At 37.9% G+C, this 25654-nt stretch overlaps 1 protein-coding gene and 1 non-coding gene across 5 annotated transcripts in view; one reads left to right on the plus strand and one right to left on the minus strand.

The window, feature by feature from the left end:
- Positions 1–4120: 4120 nt before the first annotated feature.
- On the minus strand, positions 4121–4227 carry LOC123612410 (U6 spliceosomal RNA). Its single transcript, XR_006719637.1, has one exon. It is a non-coding gene; the product is annotated as a U6 spliceosomal RNA (small nuclear RNA).
- Positions 4228–6888: 2661 nt separating this feature from the next.
- TOMM7 (translocase of outer mitochondrial membrane 7) overlaps positions 6889–25654 on the plus strand; it is a 287417-nt gene continuing 268651 nt past the window's right edge. For 2 of the 4 annotated variants that reach the window (XM_074367368.1, XM_074367369.1), the window contains exons 1-2: positions 6892–7076; positions 9959–10007. In XM_074367368.1, coding sequence (XP_074223469.1) covers positions 6974–7076; positions 9959–10007 — 152 coding nt within the window. In that variant the 5' untranslated portion in view covers positions 6892–6973. Of the gene's footprint in view, positions 7077–9958; positions 10008–25654 lie in introns of all 4 variants that reach the window. The other 2 variants (XM_074367367.1, XM_074367370.1) reach the window with 2 other exon arrangements.

Below are 25654 nucleotides of genomic sequence, written 5' to 3' on the forward strand. Positions count from 1 at the left end.
AAGTAGAATCTCTTTGTCTCAAGTTCAGATTCTGAAAGACTCTGGCTCTTTTTTTAAACTGAAGTGTAGTTAATTTACAATATTTTGTTTCAGGTGTACAGCAAAGTGATTCAGGTTATTTTCCATTATAGGTTATTATAAGATATTGAGTATTGTTCCGTGTATTATACAGTAAATCCTGTTGTCTTCCTATTTTATATATAGTAGTGTGTATTGGTTAATCCCAAATTCCTAATTTTTCCTCCCCTCATTCCCTTTCCCCTTTGGTTACTGTAAGTTTGTTTTCTAGGTCTGTGAGTCTGTTTCTGTTTTGTAAATAGATTCATTTGTATTATTTTTTAGGTTCTACATATAAGTGATACCATATAATATTTGTCTTTCTCTGTCTGACTTCTCTTAGTATGATAACCTCTAGGTCCATCCATGTTGCTGCAAATGGCAATAGTTCACTCTCTTTATGTCTGAGAAATATGCCACTGTATACATATCATCTTTATTCATTCGTCTGTTGATGGACAATTAGGTTGCTTCCATATCTTGGCTATTGTAAATAGTGCTGCTATAAAACAATGGGTGCAACTGTCTTTTCAAATTAGAATTTTTGTCTTTTCCAGATATATGCCCAGGAGTGGAATTGCTGGATCACATGGTAGCTCTATTTTCAGTTTTTTAAGGAACCTCCATAATGTTTCCAAAGTGAGTTCACCAATTTACATTCCCACTAGTCAAATGTAGGAGAGTTCCCTTTTCTCCACAACCTCTCTAGCATTATTATTTGTAACTTTTTGATGATGGCCATTATGATTTGTTAGGTGATAAACTCATAGTGGTTTTGATTTGCATTTCTTCTAATAATTCTTCTAATAATTAGCAATGTGGAGCATCTTTTCAGGTACAGGTTTATTTCTGGACTCTGTATTCTGTTCCATTAATCTACGTGTCTGTTTTTGTGTGACTGACTCTTTTTGAGTTGGGAATCTATGCTTTGTCCAATCAACTGGGCCGGTGGTAGGTCTCACTGGATAGAGCTGCTGGGGACCCATCCCTGTAGGTGAGAAGGGCAGCTACGATGATCAGGGTGAGCTGACACCTCCGTTAAAATGCCCATCCTTTCCTTAGGGTAAATTCTGAGAAGTAGAGCTCCTGGATTCAAGGGCATAACCTCTTGGTTAATACCACCAATGCACCCCAGTGAACAGCAGGCTATGAAGATTAAAATAAGCTGGTATTCCCGCTGGAATAGCAGGCACCCACTTTGAGCAAGCCATGTGCAGCAAGCAACTCTACAGGAGAAGCCACATGTTTCCTTAGAAAAAAGGTTTTGAATCTGTTCAAGTTCTGCACCATAAAATACTGAAGAGAAAATGTTTGGCTTGAAAAAGTTTTAAGGCAGGTATTGACTAAGCAGTTGTCTTCTTCTTGGAGAAATTCAACATGAATTTTCCTTTTGGGGAAAACAAAAGCCAAAACAAAACCTGCACCATGCTTTCCAGCCCAGGTGCACCAGTGTGCATATGCTTTTTGGTGCCACTCTGATTGGTGGAAACCAGTATTTTCAGTATCACCCTTGAATGAAACTCCTTTAGAATGTCTGATTTTTAATTAAAATTGCTTCTTGATGTGTCCAACAGGATAACTTACCTGGAAAATGTACTATTATCAAAATGTAAATGTTGAATGGGTTATTAAACTCCATTTAAGTGAGGCAGACTGGCTATTAAATGCAGATGTTTCATTTACTGTTACTACTGTGTGGCACCTCTTCTAACAGTAATTAGTGACTAGATTAGAAAACAGAAGGACCCAGGAGATAATTTTATTTTAAATGAAAAATAATGTGAATTAGGACACAGCTCTTTTTATACTTCTTAAACCTTGAGATTGAAACTGCCATGAGATAATTCCTATTTCTAACTGTAGATAGAGTATTCTGCTATAGGTGGCTGTCACAGTCGCCAAATATTTTTATTTTTACAGTAGACTCAACCTAAGTAAGTAGTGTTCCATCTATCATTTTATCTAAACCTCAAGATAATTGAAAGATAACCACACAGGTCATCCCAGTGTTGCAAATGAGAGAGCCAAGACAGGAGGCTTAAATGACCTGCTCCATGTCAAACAACTCTTAAGCAGAAGACTAGAATGTGAACTCGGTGCCCCTGACTCCCTGGCCACTGACTTCCCGCTAGAGTCTTTATCTTGGTTACATAGTTTGGTGCATAGACCACTCTTAACCATGGTGTCAAATACAGAGCACACACAGACATTGTTTTTAATTTTCAGGAATTTAAAGGAAATCTGAAATATCTACCTTTATAGGGGACAAGTTAAATATTTTATTTATTAAAAGTACTACCATGCATCTATTAAAAGGGAAGCTACTTATGTACTGATATGGAATAATCACTATGAAATATCTCTACCCCCCCAATCCCGGTGTCCCTGAAATATTCTTAATACTTTTTATTTTGACATACATTAAGACTTACAAGAAGTTCCAAAAATTGGAATGCCACCCAGCTTCCCCCAATTATAGTGTTATACATAACCATGATCCATGGTTAAAACCAGGAAATTGAGATTTGGTACAATACTATTAATTCAAATAAAGGCTTTATTTGGATTTCTCAGAAATACTTTAAAATGAAGAAGAAAGGTGAGATACTGTACATAGTATGTACCCTGTTTGTTTAAGAGGTGGGGAGGATATGTAAGTTTGTGATTATGTGCTTTCATGAGCCTAGAATATCTGTGGAAGGATGTACACAAAATAGACACATTGAGTTGCCTAAAAGAAGAAAACTGGGGAAGCAAAGAGTAAAAGAAGTAGAGAAAATTTGAACTTATGCTCTTTTGTACCAATCCATCTAATTTTTTTTAAAAAGTAATGAGCAATCTTTTTATGTAGTCATACAAAATAATCTCTAAGTTACATTTTAAAAGTACAGAAATGTGACTGCATCCCATTTATAAAACATGGGTGGGGAGAAATGTGTGTCTTTTCTTCTGGAAGCAATATATAGGAAACCGGTAACTCTGGTTTGCCTCCAGGGATAAAAGTAGGCAGCTGGGGACACAAATGAAGAGAGAGCTTTCACTATATACCCTTTTGTACCTTTTAAATTCAGACCATGTGAATTTATTTCCTTTTCAACAAAATTAAGAACACTGAAAAAATTAAACCCTAAAAATGCATTGCTTTCACCTTGTATATTTTTTTTTTACTCTAAAATATTCAGCAGCTTTCAAGCTACTCTTTGGCTAAAATCCAACTTTCTTAACATGACATTTAGGTTCTTTTTATAACTTGGTATCATTATTTCCTGCCTGAAGCTTTCTCTTCCACCTAAAGCGTTTTACTGTCTCCTCATAATCATGCATGTTCTGGCATTTCTTTATTGTCTCTCCCTCTTTGCCAGTCATTAGGAACCAGCTCAGGCTCACTTCTCTGAAGTCTTCCCTGAGCAATTCAGCCCTCTGGGACTTCTCTCTCATCCAAGTTCCTGTAACAATATATTGTCTGCCCTCACATTTTTTCTGAAACTCCCTTTTCCTGGCAGAACCTTACACTTGGTTGATGTCCCAGTGATGCTTTTTGACTAATTTCTTTGTGGAAATTGTGTTCCATGCATATGCTCGCCTGATGTACTTAAGAATCCCAAACTGTATCATGGCAATAAGAAATTATTTATCCACCCAAAAACACCCTAGCAGAAAAAAAAAAATGAGGACAAAGTAAGAATTAAAACTCAAAAAAGCACATGGTGTTTGAATATTCATGTATTTTTAAATATACCATTTCTGGAAAACAAAATGCATGATAAAATTTTTCCCTGTTTGTCATTTTGGCATGTATATTGGGCTACATTTTGGGAAATAGGCCCTGTTTTCCTGGTAACCATGGTGAATTAATTAACTTTTCTGATATGTTGTCAACTAGTTCTTGAGGTTCTTGTTTTGAGTAAATGGCAGAGTTGGAGTCAAACCTTGGCAAGTCTGCTCTCAGTTCCATGAGACTTCTAAGCCTGTTCTCTCTCTCTCTCTTTTTGGTTGGATTTCCTTTTATTTTTTATTTAATTTTTAAAAATTGAAGTATAGTCAGTTTACAATGTTGTGTCAAAAAAATATGGAACGCTTCACAAATTTGCATGTCATTCTTGTGCAGGGGCCATGCTAATCTTCTCTGTGTTGGTCCAATTTTTGTATATGTGCTGCCGAAGTGAGCACTTCTCTTTCTAGCAATGGAAATACGTTAGGTTCCCTCGTGGTGCAGCATTGTATTCAAGATTTAATGGAGACAAAGTATAAGCTCTATTCCTTGATGAGCTTACACTCTTGCTCACCAGGAAGGAGAATGGCAGTTCTTTTGCTAAGGATATTTCTAATTATAAATTTACAAATAAGCATTTTAGATATCTGTTCTGGTCTAGTGAGATGGCACGATTAACTAAGAATGTTAGTTCCTGATGAAATTCATTCAGCAATTCGACAAGTGTTATACATACAGTAATTGGGGATGTAAGATTTGTGAGCATCTCTGCCTGCAGTCTACTTGGGGAGATAGTCATGTAAATAATGATAAATTAACTTGAGAGTAGGGGCCTCGCAGAAGAAGTGTTCAACTTACTCTGGACAGGGGTAAGAGCAGATCAGGGGAGATTGTATTCTGGAGAAGACATTTGAATGGACCTTACAAAAAGTGTGGGAAAGAATTTCTGGCAGAGGTAATAGCAGAGACGAGAGACAGTATGGAGCCTTCAAGGATGATGTAGGTTGTGCAATAAATCTTCAATCTTTTATCCTAAAGGCAATGGGGAGTCCTTAAAGGATTTCATTTTGTTTAAAATCTGCCTTTTTTTGATAAAAGTCATATATGCTCATTATGAAAAACAACACATTACAGAGATATATACATAGAAAGTGAAGATTTCTAATAATTCCTTCTATCATCCCCTGAGATAATTACTACTACAAAGAGTTTGAAGTATATTTCTCTATATTTCTTTCTAGGCACATAGTAACAAATACATGGTGATTATTATTATAAAGGAGAGGAATCTCTTGTGTGTGCTTTTTATATATTTTTAAATAATTCAGTACCAAAGTCTTGCAGCATCTTCCAGTCATTACAGTGTTGCCTGAATCCACAATGCAATGTGCAGGAGTCACTGTGAAGGTGAATCTATATAATTTAGAGTTTGTGGAGACCGAGGAGTGAGACTACTTAGTAAGCTGCACAAGTTCAAAACTGGGCAGTCATCTTTGACCACCTCTTTCAACTTTGCCCTTCACATTCATTTGGCCAACAAGTCCTGATCATTTTACCTCCTTAATGAGTCTTAAATTTATTTCCTCTTTTCCACTTTGACCACATTACCTTCTTCAATAGTTTCTTGACTCCTCTAGGCAGTGTGAGGTGTCCTCCATCTGCTTTCCTTTCATATTGTGTGTGTAACTTTATCATGGAACTTTACACCGCACTGGAATCATCTGTTTACTCAGGTCTTTTCCACCCAAATGTGAAATTCTTAGTCAGTGCTTTAAAAAAAATTTTATCTCTAGTGCCTGGCATATAGTAAGGCTCCATGAATGTTCAAGGAAGGCAAGTGATTGTTGGCATTGTTCAGCTCAACTGACAAAAATGCATCCTTACTAGTATCAGGCATTTGGATAAAAAGATGAGAAAGAAACTGTTTCCTTATTGGTAAAATGAGGCCTATACTATATATGGAATTAGTAAAATAAGGTTTAATGCAGGGCAACCTTAAATTCTTTAAAGGATTAAAACTAACTTTGTATTTGAAACACTTAGAGTCTCAGGCAGAGTAGACTTATTATCATGACGATGATCCAAGCACAGGAATAACCCAAAGCCAGGTGAAATTTTTAGGTGCCATTAGACACCTTAAAAGTTAACAGAAAATGTCATCATGTATCCTGAGGATGAACTACGAAAGGCTCCAAGGCCAAAGCCTTAGAAATCTCTTAAAGCCTTAGAAATCAAGAAGTCCTAGACCTGGGGTCAAAAACTCAAATACCAACAGCAGGCCAGGCAGTTACTGAATCAAAAGTTGAGAACTTCAAAGGTAAACCAAAGGCCTGGCTCCACCCCTAGACTAATCAGAATCCCTAGTAGGTCCCTAGAGGGAGTAGGCCTTTAAATCTCCTCACATGATTGGATTCTATTGTGCAGCCAGAGGAGGGAACCACAGCAGTTCTAAACCAATGAGGGCAAGATGGGTAACAAGAGTGTCATTTCCCATTTAATCCTGTTGATTGGTGCAATAGGATTCGCCAACTTCTCTGAAAAAGTCCAGGTTTTCATGTAAACTTTACCAGACTTTGAAATATTGTCAAGTAGTTTAACATGTTAAAAAAAAAAACAAAGCAAAACACAAACCCGCACAACCAAATACTTCAGGAATCAAAGGAAACATGGTAGGGGCTCTGCTTGGGTGTCAGTCAGTTTGTAACCTTCCTTGCAGTTCAAGCTTCAGCTTGAAGAAACACTGATACCGAGGGAGGTTAAATAACTTGTCCAGGACTACAGGCCAAGACAAAATGAGTCGGGACTAAAAGCCAGTCCTTTTAAATTTACGCTCCTTCTATGTTAGGCAAAGGAAGGGCACTTGGAGATATATTTTCAAAAATGGGTAAGGCTGTGGGAAGAGAGAAGGCGACTTGGGCTGACGGAATCCCAAGAGCAGTGCCTCAAGCATCCAAGCGAGTCCTTAAAAATGAGAAAGACAGCAGTCGGACTTCGGAGTTAGAAGAATCAACCACGCATGCGCTTTCCCCTCGCCGGGGCCGCTGAAGGATGAGGTAGGTTAAACGCGATGAATTACGACCTCCGCTGGCGACGCTCACGACTCCTGCCGTAAAGGCCGTGTGCGGCGCGTGCGCACCTCCTCTCTTTCGGATTCCTGACGCGGTTGCTGCTGTTCGCCTCAAGTGTGCTACCCGGGCCGTCACTATGGTGAAGCTGAGCAAAGAGGCCAAGCAGAGGCTGCAGCAGTTATTCAAGGGAGGCCAGTTTGCCATCCGCTGGGGCTTTATACCTCTCGTGATTTACCTGGGTCAGTGGGAGAATAACTTGGGAGGAAACTGGAGGGAAGGGCTCGCGGAGGCTGAGGCTCCATTTTTGGCCTGAGGCGGGAGAGAGAAGCGCGGCCAGGCCGCGCACGTTCTTTGAGGCTGTCTGGTCAAGTGGGGTCGGTTTAATCTGAGTTCGAGTTCCTGTTCTATCCTTTACTGTTTCTGTCATCTTTAACTAGTCACGTAATCTCTTCGTGTTCTGTTCTTGCATCTCTAAAGTAGAGGTGACCTAGTTTTTAGGATTATTGGGAGAATTGGACGACCAAATATATGTGAAAGCGACTAATTAATTCTTTGGCACTAGGTGGTTTTTCAGGGGTTTGTCTTCACTTCTCCAGGTGGGCCTGAGTAAAAAGAGGCCTATAGACCTCGTGGATATACCACTGTTTTGAGGCATGATTAAGACAATAGGTGTTTGATGCCTCTGCTTTGTCACCAATATAAAGGACTTACATGTGAGGAAACCGAGTCATAGAAAAGTTTTGTCCCTTGTTGAAGGCCACACAGCTGTTAAATGGGGGAGCTGTGAACTCAAGCAATAGGGCATCAAGGCCCATACGCTTAACTACTTTGCTATATTTCGAAGATTTGTTAAGTGCTCAGGCAAATATTTTCAGCTAGGGCTGCACATGGGGACTTTATTGTATTTCTAGCCTTGGGTAGTCCCCCCCCCCTTTATTTTTAATCTTTATTACTCTATTCAGGCGATATGGTAGAAAGGAAAGAGTCTCAACTCTGTCAGAGCATAAAGTTTGACATTTTCTAAAACTCAGTTTCATGCTCCACAATTCTGTGATTTTAACAAGCTGCTGCTTCTTGGTTTTTTGTTTGTTTGTTTTAGGTGTCATGCACTGTGTAAGATAAAGAACATTCACTGAGTCTTGACAGAACTTTGATAATGCTGGACGTTCTCTGGGGAGCTGCGGCTCCCATTTCCCCATGAATTGCAAGCCAGCTGATAATCTGGAGATAGTTCAGTATACAGGACTTTAAAAACATCTTTTTCCTCCCTTATTTTGAATGCAATTTTTAGAAAAAGCATTATTTTCCCAGATTTTAGTGACTTTGTGTAGGTATCAAGGATTAGAGCAAGTAATTATGATACTCTTACAAGTTGTGTTGTTCTTTTTCTCCCAAACTGCCCCCCCCCCCCCCAGCTTTCAGTTGATGGTAGAAGGGTCCAATTTGGCTAGTCGAACACTGAGACAAGCTCTCTTTTTAGCTAAGGAAGGTATGGAGTTGATTTTTTCTCTTTTTGCATTCTTGTGTATGTGGGTCCTGTTTTAGTCCACTCTTGCTTTCTTTGTCCCTGTGGTTTCTTTGCTGCTGTGTAAGTCTTCTCATGTACCTTTCCCTCCTTCTCCCCTTTCTGAGATTCCTTTTCTGCTGCCAGAAAGCTGTAGCTGGTTGTTATAATCTGTGTATGAGGGTTTTTGGTCTGAAGAGTAGATAATGCTTTCCTTTTCTACCCTAGAGTTTCTTTTCTTTTTTGTGCACACCAGCTATATTCTCTTTATTTAGTAGGACTACCATTATGGTGATTTTTTTTTTTTTTTTACTCTAGTGTCCAACTCAGGTTGAGGTTAATGTTAAGACTATCTTTTCAGTACTTAGTCGTTGTTAATCATTCTCTTTATCCTTACACTGTATCTAAATTTAATATGTCTAACCTGGTTCCCATGTTGTTTCTTTTACTTGTCCACCTCAGCTCTCACTAAAACCTGCAACTGCAGATTGAATTTCTTGTGTAATTTTGGTTCAAACATACCTTTTAGGGCTTCAGGGAGTATAGTGGGAATATAGTGCTATAATATAGGATAGACAGTGATGTGATGATAAAGAATCAGTTTGAACATTTACCAGCAAAAGGATTTTAATGAGTTACCTGTTGGAAGACAATTCTCCATGGTGTGTTGAATTTCTTCAAATTTTGTGAGCAGGGGCTCTGATCACCCTTTGTTTCATAATATCTCTTTTTAGTATGTTTGTAGGGTGAACAGCTTTGGAAAATAGTACCTCTCTCCAGAGCAAAGGGGAGACATGCTCACTGCTCATTATAAAAGTTTCTGTTTCTTAAACTCGGCGTTCATCTCCTAAGTGATGATACTCTGATTACAGCTGTTGCTGGGAGTAATACATTGTCCTTGTTTCTGACTTGGAATCTTGTGTCTTCTGCCAGCATCTGTGAAACTGGCAGGCTACTTTCTTGTCTTGAAAATGGGTAAAATTTCATACTCTACAGTTCTTATTGCCAACTCTTAATTTTAATCAGTTATTTCAGCAAATTAGTATATATATCATCCAGTTAATAAATATACTTTAAAAGGTAAAAGCTTTACTTAAAAGCATATTTGCAGTAAGAGCATTGACTTAACTAGGTTGTTAAACAATAACTTGAATGTTTTTGAACTCTATCACCAATCTTTGGTCGATTTATAAAAAGAGGTTCATAGGGGATAAAATAAGATATCCTCAATTTTTTTTTAAAAAGTATAGTTTAAAAAAAAATCTTTGTGCTCTTTGTAGTCTTTCATCCAGTATGATTTGGTAGTTGTGATGTCTTTTTTGTGGGTAATGACTAATAATGAAAGGTAGTGCATGCTGAGGGCTACTGTGCAGTTGTGTGTATAATAGGACTAAGATAGTTTGTCCTCTCTACTGCTTAGTCCTGTACATAGTCTCATATTCTAGTGAGGATTCGAGACAGTTCTGTCGCACAGGTAAATCTAGATAGTGCTGGTAGATCTAGATACCATTCTAGCTACCCTGGGTTGATTTAGAAAGTCTCGATTGTAAATTTTTTGTCTGCTAGGGTTTTAATTAGTATTTATTCTCTCTCTCCTCCCTTCCCCTCTCCCCCCAGGATTTAAGAGGGGTGCAGATCCTGGAATGCCTGAACCAACCATTTTGAGGTACTGCTCTTACAAATAAGCATTGCAGGGAAATGTTCATATATTAGTACTGAATCATGGAAAGTATAAGGGAAGTAGTGGTAGGCACTGTAACAGAGCTTTACCAGTCAGTGTCGTTTTGGGCTGTTGGAAAGCCAGGAGTTTGCAGACCAGTCTGATTTATGTTATTAGGTAACTACTGTCTCTACTCTTCCTAATTTTTATATATCATACATCATATATACTATGCATATGTCATATATACTATATATTTAAAATATTATGTGTTTAAACTATACAGTTTAAAAATGATAAACATTTTTATGTGCATAGATTTTATAGGTTTTGATTTATTTCCTTGTAATAAATTCTTGTGAGCTTAATAGGTCAAAGTGTATGAACATAAGTGGCTCTGACAATGCATTGTCAAATTCCTTTCTCAGAAATAACCTTGCCAGTGTTGGATAAGCACTTGTGAAAACTGCTACATACACACACACAGATACAGAGTATATTCATATACTTACATGTATGTGTATATATAAATAACTTGTGAAAATTATATGTATACATGTGTATATATCTGTATATATATAGATATATACATATACATATATAAAGGCAGAATCTGGAACAGGCAGGATTGCTGTGTAGGAAGGACTGGTATTTGTTTCACTGTGATGACTAGACCCCTGCACAGGAGCTGTGGGATTTCAGTTTGACCCTCTGTCTTAAAGACATTTCTTGTGAATTGTCCTAACAGACTTTTAGCTGGTTGTATTAGGTCTCAGTTTCTTCAGACTCAATCTAAGCCACTTTTTTCTAGAATGGGCAGAAATAATAATAGTAATATTACTAACAGTCACTGTTTTAAGCACTTTACATACAGTATCTCACTTCAGTCCTTCACATTGGATCACACAGTTGGTAAGTGGTGGAGTGTGGCTGTCTCCAAGGCCTACACACTGTCCACTGGGTCACGTGGCCTCCCTCAGATAATCTGACCTCTTAGCACAGTGCCATTGTGTATGAATTTGCTCCACATTCTCTGCCTTGCCAGCCTCTCCTTTCTCAAAGCAAGAGGTTTTTCTTCTTAAGAATTACTGCCATATGTACCTTCAGCATGTCCATTTCTGCAGTTACTCTTTTCCCTGATAAAGTTCTTCAATAAATGACCTTCACTCACTGCTTCCTTTCTTCACGTCCCTTTCTTTCTTTAACCCTTTATGTTATGGCTTCTTAAAACTGCTTTCAGAGATCCCTGATAAATTCCTTTTTTTTTTTTAAGCCTTACTCTGAACTGTCAATTTCCTTTTCTGTAAAATGGGGACTTGAGGTAATGTATCTGCTGCTGAGTAGCCCGTCGACCTTAGACCAGTTATTTCCTTAGGGAAACATTACCTTAGGGAACACTGTCAGAAATGGGACTACCTGGTCAAGCTGTGTGAACATTTTCCAAGCAGTGGAAATTATCATCAGATAACCTTTCCCCAAGAGACCATTAACCTTTCTAAGATGAAGATTCCTCTTTTATAAGTTGGGTATAATATCTGCTTTATAAGATTGCCATGAGGATTGAATAAGAATATTGTATATAAAGTATTAACAGTGCTTGGCAAGTAATGTTTGAGCAATAAACTATTAATAATAATTTTTAATCTTTCCTATGTCATCTCCTTTGCCCCACTTCTTTCTCCTGTGAGAACTATGCTCTGGCTACATGATACTGCATACTTGTCCCAGAATAAACTGTGTTTTTTCATGTCTGTCATTCTCTGCCTAGTATTATGCTTGTTGCTTATTTACATTACACTTTTTCCTGTAAGTACCTAAAGTAGCTGCCAGCTACTTTGGCAACACTTTTTGAATGTTCAATTAACTTAATTAAATGATCTTAACCACTTATTGGTGGTCTTGAGACAAGAGTGGATATGACATTGCATCTTGTGGTACAGTTTTTAGACTGGACCTGCATGCTGAGAAATAGCATTTTTTGTGCCCTAGGTGATCTGGGATCCAGGGGTGGGGATAGAATGTGCCCTTCTGCTGTATTGGCTTCAGTTATCCCACCAAGAGTTGACCCTTCAAAGCTGCAGACTAGATGAAGCAGCTACCTCCCTGTTTTTTTCATTTCTTCACCTCATTGTTGTCTCAGTGCTGCTCTCCTTTCTGGTGCTAACGATCATTGATCATTCTTTTCTGTCGTTAGAGGGATTTTCTGGTTTCCTTTCAGGGTAATTTGTGATTTAGGAAAGAACTGAGTGCCTGAGAAGGGTTATCCTCTTAACAGAATTTCGTATGCTGTGCTGCTTGCACTGGGGAGACTGACTGGGGAGGTCTTCCTGGGTTGCCTAGTCTGTACACTGATAGGAGTAGAATTGTATCTGTCAGGGTTTTTATTAATGTAAATGTTTTATTAATATAAAATTTATTGTTCGAATATATAAAGTTTATTGTTTATATATAAATTTATTTGCATAATACTTATGTAAATAACATGGTGCATGATTTGCTGGTCTACTTCCCTTTTTGTTGGATTCCTTGGGATTAGGTCTGCATTTGTCTTAGTGTCCTCTTTTACCCAGGGTGGTATATTGTACATGGGCAGCAAATGTGGCTTGCTGTGAATGCCTTATTCAAAATGCAGTACTTAATGAATAAAGAATAATACCTTAGTAAAACATTTAGGCAAAATATATGAATACTAAGTAACAGAGAATCATTGACTCCTTATCAGTTTAAGGCCAAGGGAGATATTCTTCTCTTTATCTTGGATGCTCATTACCAGTGAGGAAGAGACCTTGATAAATGGGTATTTTATTTTTAAATCTTAACTGTATGCAAAAATAGTTGGGGTTTTATGGGAGATTTTAATACTTAGGAAAGTTGGAAATAGATGCATGTTGGTCTGTTTCACACGCAAAGGGAAAATATTTCCTAAAAATAAACTTAACAGAATGCTCAAATTGGCATTTTGTAATGTAGTTTTATTTAAGTTGACATCCTACTACAAACCACATTTTTAATCAGCAGGACTTAGAAGTAAGACATTTCTTTTCTCCTTCCCGGATCTAAAAATGATACAGCTTTATTTTCTGGGTTCATCAATCCTTTATGTCTATGTTTTGATTGACTTCAATTTATGTTTTTCTTTTTGTTTATAATAGGTACCTATAATAAAAAGTTACAAAATTATTTCTTTAACTAGGTCTCTGTGTTTGATTTTTTTTGCTCAGTGAGATTGATCCTTCTGCTAACTCTGAATTTGACTGATGAGTAAACACAAACATAAATGTATCAAATCCTCTAGTTCTTAATCTCTGTTTAAGAAGTTTTTACTTTGGGGTTTAATTTATGTCTCCTCTTCACAAACATTTTAGCTTACTTTGGGGATAAAAGACTATTTGGTCATCTGGTTTTGGAAGCAGTCAATGCAGAGGAACAACATGGAAAGTGTGCACTCTGGCTGGGATAAAAGATGGGACATCGTTCAGACGTTCATCACTTGGATGGCATAGGGCTCTTCTCAGATGCGTCTGTGACAGAGTGAACCTCTACTGACTTATTTATGATAGACTGTATCAAAATAAATGTTTTTAACAATGTTATGTCTTGAGTCCTTTTTGAATTGAACGTGATAGGACTATTAGGTAAAAATTTAGCCTTTTCATACTTTTTCAACACAGGGAATCTATGTATGTGCCTAGATGCTACTTTAAAAAACAAGAAAATCTTCAAGTTAATTCCTGTCCATTCATTTAACAAATGGATTCCAGTTTCCCTTTGCAGTGAATTAATAACTCCCTCTGAGATGGTCTGAGGTAGTAAAAGTAGAGACGAACTCTAACGAACTGGGCCCTTACTTTCTGTACTGCATTGGAGTAATGCTCTGATTAAAAGAAACAGAGTTTTTTGTCTCTTGGTAGGGGATGGGAATGGCGCTGGGGAGTTGTGTGTCTTATTTGTAAGTTAAATGTGAGTCTAAGATTTCCCTCAGTGTTAGGAACTATAGGCAGCTGGGCAGGAGCCCAGGGAGAGCTACATAGAATAGTAGCACTTACTGTTTTCTAATAGAAGAAAAGGCATTTAATTAATGGAAACTAGTTTTCAGTTCTAAGTCTTGGTTTCCTGGGACCTTTACCTGTATTTGAAGCCCCCACCTCCCTTTTTAAAATTTAGCCTTTTCTGTAATTCTAACTAAATAGATCTATTTACTTAGTTTTGGGAATTATAATTAAATAGGAAAGTAGGCCTGAAACAAGATATGACACAGTTTGGGAGGAGCCTACTGGATTGAATGTTTTAAACATACAGTGTTAAATAGGGAATGATCATGAATGTAATCTCAGGTTACTTGAGCTATCATTACCAGAAGTTCCTTCCTTATTTCTGATGTAAAACCCTCTTAGCTATTTAAGCCTATCTCCTTACGTTTTATTACCTTTGCCATGGAGATATAGAACTCTATTATGGAGGCTTATTGCATAAGGGGATTTTAAAGTGGAATTCTTGAGAGCTGACTGCAGGGAAACCATTTTGGGTATGATGTAGTTTCTGTAACCTCTTCATGAATCTAGGCATGTATGATTTTGCTAAACAGTCTGAGCAGTTTTAAATCCCCATAGAATTGCTTAAGATTGTGGCCTCCTCCCCCCCCCCCCCGGACCCTTATCCCTTCTGCTGAATGTGTTGTTGGTGTTTTGGTGCATATTTTTCTTTCCCTTTTCACTCAGGGTTTCCAGAAATTGAGAAAGCTATAGAAAGTGTCCATTTTGATAAAATACTGCCATGTATAGTAAACATAACTGTTTTTGTTATTTTAGGAGTTGTAGCTGTTTATAAAACCCCAGAAGACTTTAAAGTGCGAAATCCAGAATTAAGTAGGAAAGGGTCAGTTCCTTGTACTCATACCTAAGGAAACCAAGGAACAAGAGTTGAAGCATTTATTCAAGGCACAAGATAAGAGCTGAGACAGGTGTACACTTTACCGTCTTGTGTATCTCTGAAGGTTTGTGAAATGTTTATCGCTAAGCTCCTGTATTTTATTGAATTTTTGTGTTTAGGGCATTACAGTCTAGTTCAGCAAGCACTGGTCTCTGTTCTGTGGTAGACACTAGAGTCCTTTAAATTATTTCTGACCTTGATTTTGCTTAGGCAAACACCGAGCTGATAGGACCTGATTTGAGTCCTGGCCTTGCCACTTAGTTCCTGCTGCCCTTGACAGAGAAGTAACTTAATCTTTAGACTTGAGGTTCTTCACAAAATAATAATAATAATACTTGCCCCAATGTGTTGTTCCCTAAATCAGTGGTTGTCATAGCTGATCCCACTGGACACTTGTTAGCAATACACGTTTTGAGGTCTTCCTGAATCAGAAACGGGAGGAAGCCCAATTTGTGTGTTTTTGATTACTTCAGTCATTGTTTTAAATTAAACTTGTTTTGAGATAATTGTAGAGTTGCATGTAATGTAAGAAAAAATAGAGGAAGATCCCTGTACCTTTTACATAGTTTCCCTAGTGGTAACATCTTGTGAAGGCTATAGTACAATGTCAGTATGTTGACATTGGTAACATTTCAGAACATTTCCATCACCAAAAGGATCTGTCATGTTGCCCTTTTAATAGCCAACCTTCCTCCCTCACACCTCATTTCTGTCCCTAACCCCTGGAGGGATTTGAGTTGTTCCCAGTTTTTAGCTGTTATGCATAAAGCTGCTATGAACATTGTGAACATCTTTTTATGTGATCACTCTGTGTTTTAAAAAGCTCTATAGGTGACTGATACAACTTAGATTTCAGAATACTGTCCTAGACTTGGAATAGCCCCTTTCCCCATATACATTAAAATCTTTTCACATCCTATCCAGAGTGATCCTTTTAAAAGTAAGATCACATCACACCATGATCAAAACTTCCCAGTGGCTTCCTATCTCACGGGAAAAATTCCCAGATGCTTATTTTCCATGACCTACAAAAGGATGTAACCTGGTTTTATGTGCCTTTGATCTCTTCATTGCTTAGGATTCTTTCTCCATGTTCACTTGCACTCTTGCTGTTTCGATATCTAGTCCTTCAGAAAGGCCGGGCACGTTCTCACTTTGGAGTCTGAGTTAGCTATTCTCTCTGCTGGAACTCTTTTCCCAGATACCCACATGTGTGGCTTTATTCTATTCTCTGCCCAAATGCCATCTTGCTAGAGAGGTATGTCAGATAGCAAACCCTACACTAGTCTTGTCTCCTTCATTCTCTCCTTTAACCTCATCTTATTTTCTTCAAAGAACTTTTACCTGCCTGATTACATATATGGATATAAATAAATAATCTTATCTCTCACCTCTAGAACGTAAGCTCCATAAACATAGGACTGTATTTTTAGAAGCTAGCACAGGTCGTACATATAGTAGATGTTCAATAGGATGAATGAATGATAAGATAGTATGTGTGAAGTGTAAAATGTTTTGAGAACTGGAAACTCATCATTGTAAAGGGCCAGTATTCTCCACATTAGTCATAATTGGTAATAATAGATTGTGGCCAAAAGATGACATCAAAAGATGTTGGGAGGAGATGATATGGGAAAGGGAATGTTTACTCTGACTTGGCGCTTTTCTCATTTAGTCAGCACAGCAATGCCGTGAAGTTGGATATTTTCTCCATTTTGCAGATGAAACAGGCTTGTGTCATTTTCCCCAAATTTCAGAGAAAGCTTGAATTTAAACCCATGCCTGCTAACTAGAAGCTTAAGATCTTATTAGTGATAAGTGCCACATTTAAAATTTATACAACTGTTAAGATGGTATAGTAGACAATTACAACAACTACAGAATGTTAACATTTCAAGTTCCATAGAGAGGGCTCATCTACTTAGTCCAATATCCAGGGCCATATACACAATAGCAGAGTCAAATTCACACTGTAAATTTAACTTACTTGAAATTATTATGCCAGCTACAGTAAACTCTAAACATTTCTTTTTGTTATCTTTCCATGATTAGCCTATGTTTCTATGGAGGTATATTTTACATACAGTAAAATGAGCAGATCTTAAGTATACAGTTTGATGAGTGCTCCCAGTTGTGTATACCTTATACCCACCATGCCATGATGGTGACCAGGATCTCCTCAAACCTGGAATCCTTAGTGTATCACACATGGCAGGTGCTCAACAGATGCTTTTGAATTAAACATAAATTTTTTGAGCTTGACGTTTATGGACTGTATAGGGAAGTTTGAACTGATGTTCTCTTTCTTTCCTGTAAGAAGCAAGGATATTAAAAGTTAAATAATAACAATCTTAGACTTTTACTCAAAACTGGGATGATGAAAAAGAGAGGTACTGCAAGCACTGTCTTTCCTGTTACATTGACAATCCAGAAGAGGAAGTAAGGGAAAGGGCTTAAAGACAGATGGAGAAGTAAATGTTTTTCCGAAGAAAACTGTACCACTGTAGAAAACTACCACTAGTAAGAAGTGAGCTATGAAATGTCAGCAACTCCCTGGTGTTCCCTCATGCCTACTGAGAATGAGGCCACGGACAAGAAAGAACCTCCTAGAGAATAAATCTAGAGGCCCCAGAAAGAGTTTCCTAGAAAGCAGAACTGAAGGCCTTAGGTAATGCCTGGAAAGGAGGTCTCTGTTTCTGCCTCATGGAATTGCATATTGCTATAGACCAGTGACCACTGCAGGGTTTTCTCTCTCCCCTTTTCTGAATGGCAGTTTTAATGTTATCTTGCTCCTGCTCCACATTTGTATATTGGGTAAGTTTGGGGTGGTTAAGTTATCTTTAAGTTCTTAGATTGCTGGACCCTGGGGAGCCATCTAGTCCAGATGGGAGGTGCACATTTCCCCAGATTCCTGAACTTTGATCAGGATGCAATATCTAGATGAGACCTGAGACATTGCAATCAAACTAAGAGGCTCCCAGACTCCTTGGCAGTTAGGTATGGCTCTATGACTAATAATTTGATAGTTGAAATAAGTAGAAGTGTTGTGTGGTACTTCTGGGAAGTCTCCCCGAAAGGGAAGTCTGTTTCTTGGACATAAGATGACTGGGTCATAGCTGTTCTGGACCATGAGGATAAGTGCATGCCCTAGGAATGGTAGAGTGGTGTGCCGTTAGTCTAGGTCTCTGAAGACTAATAGAAGCCAATTTGCTCACACCTTCACTGGCTGGTGTGTTACCAAATTTTGTGGTCTTTCCAAACAGATAAAATATGGTGTTTTGTAGCTTAAACAATGTTTTTCTTATGAGTGAGGTAGAGCATCATTCATCTTTTTAAAAAATCTTTGTGTTTTCTTTAGCCCATTTTTCTGTTGGAGCATTGATATTTTCCATATTGATTTCTAGGAACTTATATTTTAGGGAAATTTTATCTGTAGTATTTGTTGTAAATTTTCCCCAATTTTTCATTTGTCGTTTGACTTTGCTTGTGACCATTCTTGCCACATAGGAGTTCTTGAATTTTATTAATTAAATTATTGACTTTTAAAAATGAATCTGGAATTTTGTATCGTATTTACAAAATCATTTTTTCTCTCTTGAGATGGAAAAAAATATTTTCCCAACTTTTCCTTTGGTATGTGTTAGTTTACATTTTTATATTTTTTTCCATTTATAAACTAAGGCAGCGTCTCATTTTACTTTGCAACAACTCCTTTTAATCTTATTTACTACCCTGACTTCACGATCCAGGCAGGAGATAAGATCAAATAGATCTCATTTAGAAATAGACAGGATCAATTAGAGAAGGTGTGAGTGAAGTAAAATAAGGGGTTTTAGTAATAGATTCCAAAAGGATCACATTAAATTTTTGAGGGAGTTATACCCTCTCTTGCCTTTGGGCCTCAACAAATGCCCATTAACTTTGCCTCACTATTCCTGCTCCCTCCCCCAAGACTTCCCATATATCTGGCTTTTTTACCATAAGGGAAAGGACCTAGTCAATTTGTTCACTGCTATATCCCAGCACCTAGAATAGTGCAGGGCACATAGTAGGGTCTCATTATCTGGTAAGCATAGAAGTAGGCATGGCATAGATTGTTAGTTGCCTACTAAAAATCTGTTTTTGTGCAACCTGTGAAAGTTTTGCTCAGCCTTGTTCTCCAATCTCCCAGCAACTGTTCTGTGCTGGCTTTCCTGGAGTCTCCCTCGCTCTGTGCTCATGCAGCACAGAAACAAGGATCTGAGAAGTTTCTATAAAGATTCATAATTGGATGCATTTTTAGTGAGAGGTGTATGCAAGGAACAGGTACTGCTCTCATGTGAGGAGAACTGTATATGGGGACTGTATTTAGAGAGATGTGGATAAGTTAGATGGAAGCAGGTAATAGGGAGTCTCCAATGTTAGAAGAAAGAGCTTGGATGTCTTCTGATGGACAATGGAGAGCTATTTTTATTTAGCTGAAAACTAAACTTTAAAGGAGAGCTACAAGTATATTTTATCAGAACTAGAATAAAACTTTATGAAATACTTTGCTCAACAAGTTTATGTTTATAAATTCTATTAACAGTATGTACTTACTGTCTTGAAAAACTCCCTCCTCTGTGATACATATTAATATTAGATATCTTTAACAGGACTGTTCTCCAAAATTTAATTTTTTTCTTCTAATTTTTAGGTCTTTCGAGTAATAGATTGGAGGAAGGTAAATAAAACACCTAAGATTATTTCCATTTACACTTTTTTCCTGATATTAATGAGTTGTTTAAATGCCATGTAGATCAAGAGTTTATATGGAATTAGAGTGAATAGTGGCGGTATTATTGTCACTTTTATTATCCTTCACTTCATTACTATTATTTAAAGTTTCTCTATTCTAAAGTACTGCCATCCTTCACTGGCATGTTATAGAGTTCTAGATTTCAACCTCAATAATTTACTCTTCTGCATCATGTATTTCCAGGATTGACATGTTAAATGATAGTCTATAAGGTCTAACAGATGAATGGCATTATGTTAATTAGCATATCCATTTGCTCACTACCCAAAGCTTGAGGGAATGGGATACAGGATGAGCACCTTTGCAGTGGAGGGTCTGAGACCCAATTTTGGGAGAGCAGGCAGCCCAGTAGAGGCTCTGAACCTGTTGAGGAGCGCAGTGGTTTGCCTTCTGGACTCTGGATATGGAAATGGTAGGGGCCTTGAAAGGAGGAGTTTTGAACTGTCCAAACATCCTTTCTGCTTGATTTTTGTGGCCAAACTTAATTCTTTTTTAAATTTTTTAATTAATTAATTATTGGGGAGAGGTAATTAGCAAACTTAATTCTTAATTACAGACTCTTCTCAACACCCTAGTAAACCCATCATAAGTCAAAAATAAGTAAACATGTTTAATAACCTAACCTACCAAACATAGGAGCTTAGCCTAGCTTACCTTAAACGTGCTCAGAACACTTACATTAGCCTACCGTTGGGCAAAGTCATATAACATAAAACCTTATTTTATAATAAAGTATTGAATAGCTCATGTAGTTTGTTGAATACAGTAATGAAAGTGAAAAACAGATGCATCTTGGTTGTTTACTTCATGATCGTATGGTTGACCGGGGGCTGGGGCAGGCTGCCCAGCATCATGAGAGAGCATTGTACCACATATCGCTAGCCCAGGAAAAGATAAAAATTCTTCATATGGTTTCTACTGATTGCGTCTTGCTTTTACATCATTGTAAAGTCAAAAAATTAAGTCCAACCATCATTACGTTTGACTTAAGAGGACCATCTTTGTTACGTAGCTGTTTCTCACTAGGTAATCCCACTCCCACTCTGCTTTTTCTCTTATTAGAAAAATTACTTGTTTGGGAGAAAGAAGGAAAAAGAGGTAAATAAGAGAGTATCTCTCCAGAAATGGATTTAGGATAACTTTTTTTTTCTATTGTGTTTTTCTCTTTCCGTGCTAAAATGCAGGTATCTTTTATTGAGTGTGCTGCGTTTTATGGGTTATGCTGCTAACCCATCTGATAAATTCTTAATTTCTGATATTGAATTTTGCAATTATTGGATGTTTACCTGATTTCTTTAAAAAAGTAAATATTCTCATTCTCTGTTGATATGCTCCCTCTTGTTATCCTCACTGTCAATCTACTCCTATTTTATTTAACGTATTTAGTTATTTTGAAGTTTTCTCTGCTAACTCCAATATATTGGATCATCGCTATACCTGCTTCTAACTCTTGGCTGTTAGTCACTTTACCCTGATTCTTCTCACCTGGTAAATTTTTATTTCATGTGTGAAAATAAATAAAGGAAACCTCATTTAAAATGGAATTGGTGTGGGGAGGTATAACTTGGCAGTAGAGTGCATGCCTAGCATGCACAAAGTCCTGGGTTTAATCCTCAGTACCTCCATTTAAAAAAAAAAAACTAATAAATAAACTGACTTACCTTCACCCCAACAACAACAACAACAATAAATAAAAAGATAAAGTTTAAAAAATAAAATGAAGTCAGGAAGCCCTGAAAGGGGAGGTCTTGTACACATATCACTCACCACAACTTACAGACCCCACCAGAAGAAAGATTTCCTTCTGACCCACTAACAACAAGCTGCGGATAGCCAACAAGGAACCACCACAGCCTGCCCAGTTTGCTGCTAAAAACCTAATAAAAGCTGACCTTCCCTTTGCCTTCTCAGACTGGCCCTAGTTTTTATTGTCTCAAACTGCAATTCCTCTGCTATTGAATAAACTCATTTGCTGGTAAATTAACTGTTGTTTTATGTTTTTAGGGTCAACACATGCTAGATTTTGTGGATAATACTTTGTAGAAACTCTGAATTATGCTATCTTCCTCTAATAAGTGTTGAATTTTGTTCTAGCTGCCAGTTAAATTACTGGTAGATCACCTTAATTCTTATGACGATTGGATTTAGACTGTCATGGTAGGTTTATTTCAGTTTTGACCTTTCTCCCAGGGTGTAGTCCTTACTCCTAGAACATGATCTTTTTCTGCAACTCAGCTGAAGGTACAGTATCCCTCTACTCTGTCTGAGTTTGAACGCCACCATCTTTCCAGCACTATACAGTCTCTGAAATTTCTTCTCAGCTTTCCAGTCTCCAAGCAGCTATTCTCTGCTAGGACTCCGGGAGACTCACTCTGTGCTCATACAACTTGGGGTCGAGGATATGAGAAGAATTTCTATACAATTTCAGGAGTTTCTTCTCTCCTGTGCAATTCCCTCCGCTCCAGCCTCTGACCTCCAAATCCCAGCCACCATGGCAACCTCAAACTCCAGTCTATTTCCTCTGTCCTTTGAAATGCAACTTTTTGGATTCAACTTCCCAAGAAGGGTAAGTGTGAAGCTCCTTTCACTTTCATTTTTTCAAGTCTCAGCTGTGTTTTGATTGCTGTCCAATCCTGAAAATTGTTATTTTATATATTTTGTCCAGTCTATGACAGGAAGGCTAAATCTAGTATCAGCTATTCTGTCATGGCTGGACCTGAAAGTCTTAAACAGATTTATTTTTTAATTTTAATTTTTTATTGAATGAAAGATTCTTTAAATTGTCAGTGAGAGGTGGAGTTGGCATATATGCTGGGCTTAATCTTATTTTTCTTTTGATTTTTTTGTTATACTTCCTTTTAAGTGAAAAGAGGCTCTAATAAACAGTGTTGATGTGGGTGGGTGGCTAGATTATTAGAATTTTCAAATGCTCTGAAGAGAACGCCCATGAGTTATTTTACATAGAAAAAGTCTCCATAGAACTATTAGTTTACTTTCTTTTTCTTAAAGAGCAAGATTCCTCTCTGAAAGGCTGTAGCTGCAGGAAATTCAGCACATGTCAATCCTTTTTTAAGGACTCAGTTGGCAAAAGTATATTGCTGTGGTTTTTGCTTTCTGATTAGATCAGAGAAAGCTCAGGGTATGCATAGATCTAAAAATGATGCCAAATGAAATAGGTCTAATCTCAAATAAAACAAATTTTTTTTTTTGAAATAAACAAATTAGGATGCATGGGGGTGAATCTAAAAGTCTAATGTTTGCACTCTGAGATTACTTAAATTTTGAATGTTTAAAAATGTTAATTCTAGCAACTGACATCTTTACATGTGACAGTGGAAATCACTAGAGCTTAAAATTTCCTGAGTACAGATTTAAGATTATTTAATGGCTATCAGGCTACTTTTGCACAGTAGAGAGTGATAAATGTGTCCTTTTTTGCAAAAGCAGAGGCTCCTCTTAAAAGATTATTGCATAAAAGGGCCTTGACAGCAAATTAGTCCAACATCCTCTGTGGCAGCTTCTAAAATGGCTTCCAGTGATTCCCAGCCTCCTGGTATTCATGCCTGTGTTAGTTTGCTTAGGGCTGCCATAACAAAATTCCACAGACAGCACGCCTTAAACACAAATATATCTTTTGACAGTTTTGAAGGCTGGAGGGCCAAGATCAGGTATAGATAGGTTTGGTACCTCTTGTAGGCCTTTCTCCTTGCCTTGTAGATAGCTGTATTCTTACTGTGTTTTCATGGAGCCTTTCCTTGCCTCTGTGACCTGGCTCTCTCTTCCTCTTCTCACAATGATACCAGTCATATTGGATTAGTGCCACCCCCACATGACCTTATTCAACAACGTATTACCTCTTTAAATGTCCTAACTCCTTATACAACCACATTCTAAGGTACTGGGGGTTAGGACTTCAGCACATGAATTTTAGGGTGACTCCAGTTCATAACAATGCCTTTGTGTAATCCCTTTCCCTTGACTGTGAGATGGACCTAGTGACTTGCTTCTAATGATTCAAATATGGCAAAAATGATATGTCACTTTTGATACTAGGCTACAAAAAGCTCTGACTTCTGTCTTGCTCAATCTCTCTCTCTCTGGTTTTTCTTGCTTGTTTTAATGGAAGCAAGTAGCCATGTTGGGAGTTGCCCTGTGGAGAGAGGCCCACTTAGCAAGGAACAGAGGGTGTCTTACAGCTAGCAGCCAGCAAGGAACTGAGGCCCTGTGTCCATCAACCCAGAGGGAACTGAATCCTGCCAATGGCCACATGAGTGATATTGGAAGCAGATTCTTTTTCACTTTAGTCTTGAGATGACTGCAGCCTTGGCTGATAATTTGACTACAATCTGGTGAGAGACTGAGCCAGAGGAACTAGTTAAGTTGCACCTAGATTTCTGACCCATAGAAACTGTGAGGCAATAAATGTTGTTTTAAGCCACTGAGTTTTGGGGTAATTTGTTATATAGGTATAGTCTCTATAAACTCTCGATAAAATGAGAGCAGCTAATGTACTCATTTTGTCATTGTTGAGAACAAATAATAGTTACCTGTTAAGGACTATTTATGTGTAGTACAATGCTGTTTATTTCCATATATTATATGGATATGTCCTAGGTCATACTTCTAAAAAGTGGCAAGGGAGAATTTGAGCCCATAGGCCCACTCCAGACCTGATACCATGACAGGCTCCATAATTTGTGTGGCCTTGTGAAAAACAAAAATGTGGGGCTGCTTGTTTAAAAAATTGTTAGGAATTTCAAGATAGTAATAGCAGAGCATGAAACCAAGTTCTTGGCTCTTTTCAGTGTAGGGCTCTGTGTGTCCACACAGGTTGCTTGCCCACTAAGCCTGCCTGGCTGGCACTCTTAACTACTGTGCAATGATGCCTTCAGCTTTAAGCAGGAAAAATATTACAGATGAGGACCCTGAAGCCAGTTAGACAAAAGTCATAGTTATGATTAGATGTCCTCATCCTGAGCCTTTAATTCATCTCTATATCACACTGCCTTCCTATGGCAGTTATATTATCCAGCCCTTTATTTGTGCTTTGAAGTTTCTACAAAGTTGTCTTCCCACTGATAGAATCTCCAGCAAGGATCATAGAACACTGATGCCTTTCCTGCTTGACTGGCTGTGTTCTACTGTATGTTCTACTGAGGGCAAAATGCCTGTGTGGGAAAGAGGCACACAGAACCAAGGAATCTGAATTTGATTCCATTACCATCTGGTGAGCTTTTTCTTACCTAAGCAACTGTGTCCTTGATGGCTTCCTGTGTAGTAAAGGGTTAACTCATCAGGCCTGCGTTGTCCAAATCCCATACATCCTAAAGGTCCTTGGGACTGGTCCTTGACCATTGCCTAAGTGATAACTCTAAGCCCTTGGAACCTCCTGCCTGTTAAGAGTGTGTTTGTATACCTGGGATCTTGGGCCATGCCAGATAGTTTATACTAACAATTTGATTTATAGTGAGTTTCTGATTTTGTTTACTTGGGACCCTGGGCCATAGGGTATCAGCTTGACCTCTGAGGAGGACTGGAGACTGAGTAGCTAAAGTCAGTCATATGGGTACTCTATAAAAACCCTGGGTATCAAACCTTGGACAAGTCTCCCTAGTAGACAACAATTCACACATCACACATCATTTCTGAGAGAATTAAGCACTCTGTGTAACTTCACTGGGGAGGGAAACTGGAAGCTTGTTTCTGGTTTCTTTTGGACTCTGCCCTACTTTCCCTTTGCTGATTTTAATCTGTATACTTTCACTGTAATAAATCATAACCATGAGTATTGTAGCTTTTCTGAGTTCTGTGAGTCATGGAACATTAGGATGGTCTTAGGGACCCCCAAACACTTCTCCATTACATTCCTTTCAACAATTTAAATATTTCACTTCACTCTCTTCTTGCTTGCTGGTTTCTGAAGGGAATTACTGAAAAAGTAGTTCTT

Source organism: Camelus bactrianus, chromosome 7, assembly GCF_048773025.1.
Source record: "Camelus bactrianus isolate YW-2024 breed Bactrian camel chromosome 7, ASM4877302v1, whole genome shotgun sequence".
Classification (NCBI taxonomy): Eukaryota; Metazoa; Chordata; class Mammalia; order Artiodactyla; family Camelidae; genus Camelus; species Camelus bactrianus.